The sequence below is a fragment of the Sceloporus undulatus genome, chromosome 6 (assembly GCF_019175285.1).
Source record: "Sceloporus undulatus isolate JIND9_A2432 ecotype Alabama chromosome 6, SceUnd_v1.1, whole genome shotgun sequence".
Taxonomy (NCBI): Eukaryota; Metazoa; Chordata; class Lepidosauria; order Squamata; family Phrynosomatidae; genus Sceloporus; species Sceloporus undulatus.
The window spans coordinates 11,876,645-11,883,011 of record NC_056527.1 but is presented as its reverse complement, the minus strand read 5'-3'; the positions used below and the strand labels follow the sequence as shown (position 1 = coordinate 11,883,011).

The window sequence follows — 6,367 nt, the reverse complement described above, 5'->3', positions numbered from 1 at the left end:
GTGGTTTGAGTGCTGGGACTCTGGAGACCAGGGTTCCAGTCCCAGCTCAACCCACTGGTAGACCTTGGGCGAGGCACACTCTCTCAGCCTCAGGGGGAAACCTCCTCCTCCTCTCTGAGCCAACCTTGCCAGGAAAACTCAGAAGTCGGGAACGACATGACGGCACCCAACAACCAGAGGCACCCACAGATGTTGTTGTTGTTGTTGTTGTTATCCAACATGTCAACCCTGCAGAGGAGACCTCTCCAAGATTCCCTCTGTCCCACTGCTCTGCTCAGGTCCTGCAAAGTCATACCTATGAACAAGAGAGCTTTTGGGTCTCAAAATGTAGACTAAATCCATTTCTCAGGGGCTAGGTCCCACTCCTTTCCCTCTTCCTCCTCCTCGGGTTGACCAGCACCTGCTCCTCTTGTCCAAAACACACTGCAGGAAACAATCCAGTTCGAGGCCGCTTTTTAAACTGCCTTGCTGCCTCAATACTGGGGGATATTGGGAACTAGTTTTGGGAGACATGTCACCTTCTCTGTCAGAGAGCTCTAGTGTCACAATAAACTACAATGTCCAGGAGACAGGGCAGTGAAAGCGGTCTCGAACTGGATGATTTCTGCAGTGTGTTTTGGACGTAAGGGAAAAAAAGTTGAAGTAGGGATGGAGGGAAAGAAGCAGAGAAAGGCAAGAAAGGCAAAGGCATTGGAAGAGTCCTTGAAGTCCTCTTTCCTCCCCAAATCTTTCAGGTGCCAAGAGAGAGGCAAAGTGGGTGCAACCCAAGGAGGGAACCATCCCCGATCTTGTTGTGTGTGTGTCTCTCTCCCTCTCTGGTTTGTGTGATGCTGGTGTTGTGTGTGTGTGTGTCTGTGTGTGTGTTTTGCCTTCTTCAGGGTTAATCCATCAGAAGGCGAGCTGCTCCCGCCTCGTCCAATCAGGGCTCAGCCCTGGCAGCTATAATACCGAACTAAAGGCAGCCTGGCTTCACACAGCGCGGTTGGGGCTCCCTGGCGGATCCAGACCTCTTCAGATCGCTGGGTTTTATATCTATATCTATATTCCTGTTTTGATCCCTTCGCCTTTCTCTTCTCCTCGCCTTTCCCTGCCTTTTGGGTGAGTGACAGAGGGGCCACGATCCCAACTCCAAGGAGTCCCTCCCTTTGGAGGACTAAGGTGGCCATTCCCGCACCTGTCTGGCCAGGGATCGCAGCCTAAAACCGAGCCTAGAGCAGCAGCAGCCAGAGCGAGGAAAGCTGGGCTCGGCTCCGGAGAGGACAGAAAAGCCAAGGCAGAAGACAAACCAGCAAAGCAGCCCTGCAAGCAGCATCGTTGGGTCTCTCTCCTCTCTCGCCCCCTTCCACCACCCTCACCCTCTCGAGTGGTGCGGGGGGAGGCAGAGGCCAGGATCCGACTCTCTGTCCCCCCCCCCGAAAAAGACTAACCCTGGTCCGCTTCTTCTCGCCTGGGCCGTCGGCATGGCCGCTGGGTTGGTGCGGGCCGGGGTGTTGCTCTTCTTCCTCTGCTCGGGGCTGGCCTGCGGTCCCGGGCGGGGTTTCGGCAAGCGGCGCCACCCCAAGAAGCTGACCCCTTTGGCCTACAAGCAGTTCATCCCCAACGTGGCCGAGAAGACCCTGGGCGCCAGCGGGCGCTACGAAGGCAAGATCAGCCGGGCCTCGGAGCGCTTCAAGGAGCTCACCCCCAACTACAACCCGGACATCATCTTCAAGGATGAGGAGAACACCGGCGCCGACCGACTCATGACCCAGGTGAGCAGGGGAAACGCCTTCACACGTGCAACGCTCGCTTGCAGGGCTAGGGCTGCAGCCGCACTGGGGAGAGGATGCGGGTTGAGACCGCTTGAAGGGCCAGGGCTCAAGGCTAAGGAATTCTGGGTGCCTCAACAAACTCCCATGCCCAGAATTCCCTAGCCTTGAGTCCTGGCCCTTCAAGCGGTCTCAACCCGCATCATCTCCCCAATGTAACTGGACTCAGAGGGGCCATCCACACGAGGAAACAACCCGCTATGGAAACCAGGAGGTAAGGGCCACCCTTGACCCACTGGTCTCCCTTGACTCGCGTGTCAGGGCTTTCCCACGAGACGCCTGATGGAAAGACAAGGAAAGGTAGAGAGGCTTGAAACCAGGAGGGAGTAACCCCTTCCCACCTGCTCCAGCACCCGCTTTCCACATCGGGGTGATTCCCTGGCCTTCTGAGTCTGTTCACACTAGGGATCCGGTTTGACAGCGCTGGAAGGGCCATGGCTCAAGGCTAGCCGATCCTGCAATTATTCTTATCCCGAGGCAATGACAAAAATAGAGGACACCCCAGTTATGATAACAATAACAATAATAACAATAACAATAATAATAATATTGCAGCCATAAAGGCTAAACCCACTCCTACTAGAAAGAGAGATGTGTGCTTCTGGGAGAAATGGAGGAGGTTTGGACAGGTAGGAGGTGGGGATGCAGAGCAGGTCCTGGAAATGGAGGACGGGGTGGTGGGCATGGTGGGGTGATGGTGGCCATGCCCTTCCCTGCCACTGGGTTGGTTGCTTGCTTGGTTGGTTCTGACTGCTTCTCCACCCCTGTCTTTCCTCCTCCTCTTGCTCCATCTTCATCCCTTGGGACCCCCCCCCACACACACACACACTTTTCAAACCAGGGTCCTTCACGCCCCACAGCATCCTCCCTTTCCTCCTCTGGCACCTTGCAAAGCCTCAAAAGGGAATCCTTGGCCCAGTTCTCGCCCAGGCTGTCACTCTTTCTCTCTCGATCTCTTGAACTCAGGGCACCCAGAAGAAGCAGGACTTTCGGGGGGGGGGAGAGAAGAAAAGCCTCTCCTCCTTGCGAACCCGCCTTCCCCGCCAGCCCCTCTTTTTGCAACTCTGCCCAGCCGAGCATTCAGAGATCGATTTTCCTTCTTCTTTTCCCCCTTCCTTGAAGGCTGTTTTTGCCCAGGAAGACCTGCCTTCCCCCATCCGCGGGGGAGGGACCAGGAACTTCACCACCATTGCATCACTGCAAGAGAGAGAAACAGAGAGAAAGACTCTCTCCGATGCCTCTCTCTCTCTCTCTCTCTCTCTCTCGATGAATGCCTGCTCCCCGGCGCCTGATGCGATCTAGGCTGGCGGTGGGCTAAAAATAGGAAGGAAGCGATCCCAGGGGATCCATCCTCCTTCCCGAGGATGGCTTCTGTTGGGTCCCACATCCATCCCTCCCTCCCTGCCTCCCTCCATCCCCCTCCAAGGTCCAGGTTCTGAGTTCCGGAGTTCCTCCCAACTACCTGCCATCCCTCCTGCCAGCCAAGCACCGGGAGAGGCTGCCTGCCAAATATAGGTCAACAGTCTTTTAGTCGACCCCCCCCCCCCAATACATACACACGCTTCCCTCCGCTGTTAAGAAGGGAAGCCCCACCTTCACTGCTCTCTTGGAGATGGAGACCCAGTGCAAGGACAAGGGGGGCTGGGGGGACAGGGGGAGATGGGGGGATTTCCTAAACCCCAGCCCCCTCCCCCAGGCTTGGGTCTCTTCTTGGCTTTCTCCTCCTTCTCCTTCTCTCCCTTCTTCTCCTCCTTTTCTTCTTTTTCTACTCCTCCTCCTCTTCCTCTTCCTCTTCTCCTTCCTCTCCTCCTCCCCTTCCTCTTCTTTTTCTCCTTTTCGTCTCCTCTTCTCCTTCCTCCTCCTCCTTTTCCTTCTTCCTCTTCTCCTCCGCTCCTTCTCTTTCTCCTTTTCTCCTCCGCCTCTTCTTCTTCTTTTCTTCCCCCCTCCTTTCCACCTGACTTTTTGCACGTGCCGGAGGTTTCTTTCGGGGTCCAGTGAGGGAGAAGCAGCCCTTCTTTCCCCCCCCAACCCCCCCCATCACCCCCTTGATCTCCTCCCGACCACCTTAAATCCTCCGCCTCTACCTCGGGAGGGCTGCGAGGGAGAGCCTCCATTAACTCTGCCGAGCCAGGGAGCAAGGCTGGGCTGTGTGTGCCTCTGGGTGCCTCTGGGCATGGGAAGGAGAGCCAGACTTTGGGGCTTGGGACCGAATCTCGCTTCGAAACCAGGCGAGAAAGGCAAGGCGAGAAAAAGGCGAGCTCGGCCAGTAAAGGCGAGAGGTGGGTTGTTGCAGAAGGCAGGGGGGGCTTTCTCGCCTTCTCTGGGTTTCCTTCCCCTTCCTTCCTCTGGATCTGGGTCCCCCCTTCCTTCCTTCCTTCCTTCCTTCCCTCCCTCCCTCCCTCCCTCCCTCCTTCCTCCTCCCAACCGGCCAAGACGCCGATCTCCCGGCGAAGCCCAGCGCGCATTTTCAGCTCCACTTACTCCTCTCCTTTATCGATCGCAAACGGCTAGGATTTCAGCTTCCAGCCTTTGGAAGAAAAAAGGCCAAGGAAGGAGGAGGAGGAGGAGGAGCAGGAGGCCAAGGTTGCTCCTCCTGCCTTCCCTGGGGACTGCCCTGGCGTGGAAATCCCGGGGAAATCCCGCCTCTGGATGCTATCCACATTGCAGGAACAATCCCGGTTGAGGCCGCTTTAACTTTAACTTTCCTGGCTCCATGCTGTGGAACAGAGGGCACTGTGTGGTTTGTTGTCAGCTCTCAGACAGAGAAAGGCTAAATAGCTCAGCAAACGACAAACCCTATATTAGAAGTCTTTTGAACCACCCACACTGTAGAAATAACCCGGCTTGAGACCGTTTTGACTGCCCTGGCTCAGTGCTAGGGAATCCTGGGAATGGCGGTTTAGTCTGGCCTCCAGAGCTCTCAGAAAGAGAAGGCTCAGTGTCTCCTAAACTTACAGCTCCCCGAATTCCCTCGCATTGAGCCAGGGCAGTTGGAGAGGTCTCCGAGTGGGTTATTTCCGCAGTGGGTTTTGTTTCGGACCCTGGTGTTCAGTTTGGTTCGGAAGGAAGAAAAGCAGGCTGCATCCGCAGTGGAGGGATGCTCCGGTTTGAGAGCGCTTTGAGTGCCAGGGCTCCAGGCTGGAGAATTTGAGGGAAGTGTCGCATTCGTAGTGCAGTAGTAATCCGGTTTCAGAGCGCTTTGACTGCCCTGGCTTATTTATTATTCTTCATAATAATAATAACAATAATTGTTCAGAGGATTTTTGCCATTGCCTTCCTCCGAGGCTGAGAGAGAGTGACTCGCCTGGTGACCCTAAGGGTCTCCTTCTTAGGGTCCCCAAACCCACCTTGTCCCCTGCATCAGGCGGATGAGAGACTTTCTCCAAGCAGCAGCCCCCGATTTCCACGCGCGTTTTCCTTTTTGGAGCGGGGTGTCCAAAGGCAGGCCCTCCAGTTTCCTAAACATCCCTCCATCCATCCCTCCATTTCTCTGGGGAAAGCCTCCCCGGGGAGACCCGCGTGTCCGCGGCGTGGGAGCGGCTGGGCTTTCCTTTCCTTTCCTTCCTTCCTTCCTCCGCTCCTCTCCATCCCTCCTCTCTCTCTCTGGAGGGAACTTGACAGAAGGTCACAAGTTCAAGCGCTGCCGGCGAAGACAACCAAGGAGGCCAACCAAAAAGGAGGAAGAAAGGCTGGCAGGCAGGCAGGAGAAAGAGAGAGAGAGAGAGAGAGAGAGAGAAAGAGAGAGAGTGGCACTGGGGATGGCACCAGGCTTGCGTGCTTGGGCAACCGGGGCTTCCACCCGGTGGGCCTGCTGGCCATTCCCCAGTCTCCCCGGAGAAGCAGCCTTGAAGGCCAGAGGGGAGGAGAAGCAGGTCGCCCTTCCTCACTCGCATCCGCACTGGAGGAATAATCCGGTTTGAGAGTGCTTCGACTGCCCTGGCTCCAGGTTAGGGAAGAAGAAGAAAATGGCCAAGAGAAGCCTCTGATAGGTTTGCCCTTAGGGTGGCCACGAGTCAGAAAGGACTTGGAGGCAGCCCTGATTTGAAAGGGATCATAGCTTTCTAAGGGATCCAGGCAGCAAAGGGTCCTGGCACCTGCTGTGGGCAGTGCCCGCCTCTGCCCTCTCTGGCTGGCTCCCTTCGCCCTTTTCTCCCCCATTCCTTCCAGTTTAATATTAACTCGCCACCGAGGCAGTCAAGGGAAATGGAACAGCTCCAGCTTCAGGTGGCTTTGCTTTCCGCCCGAGGAAGCAGGCGGCAATGGGGCCACCGACACAGAGCGACAGAGGAAAAGTCCCAAATAACCCATGCCTTCTGGGGATCAATATTTCCCCCCCCCCCAGGGCAAACCCCCCCCCCCGCCCCCCCCTTCCCCCCCCCCCCCGACTTCTGGAGCCACTGGCACCAGCACTAGTTCTTGGCAAGCTTTCTGCAGAAGAGGTTTGCCATTGCCTTGCCCTAAGGCTGAGAGAGTGGGACTCGCCTGGCCACCCTAAGGCACCTCTGTCTCGGGGTTTTCTTGGCAAGATCTGAGTCCCTGTGTTGGAAGGAAGGCAGGAC

The 6,367-nt window shown here is 56.4% G+C and overlaps 1 protein-coding gene across 1 annotated transcript in view; it reads left to right on the top strand.

The window, feature by feature from the left end:
• Positions 1 to 1,460: 1,460 nt before the first annotated feature.
• SHH (sonic hedgehog signaling molecule) overlaps positions 1,461 to 6,367 on the top strand; it is a 28,503-nt gene continuing 23,596 nt past the window's right edge. The window contains exon 1 of the mRNA XM_042471914.1: positions 1,461 to 1,751. Within this exon, the coding sequence (XP_042327848.1) occupies positions 1,461 to 1,751 (291 nt within the window). The remainder of the gene's footprint in view (positions 1,752 to 6,367) is intronic.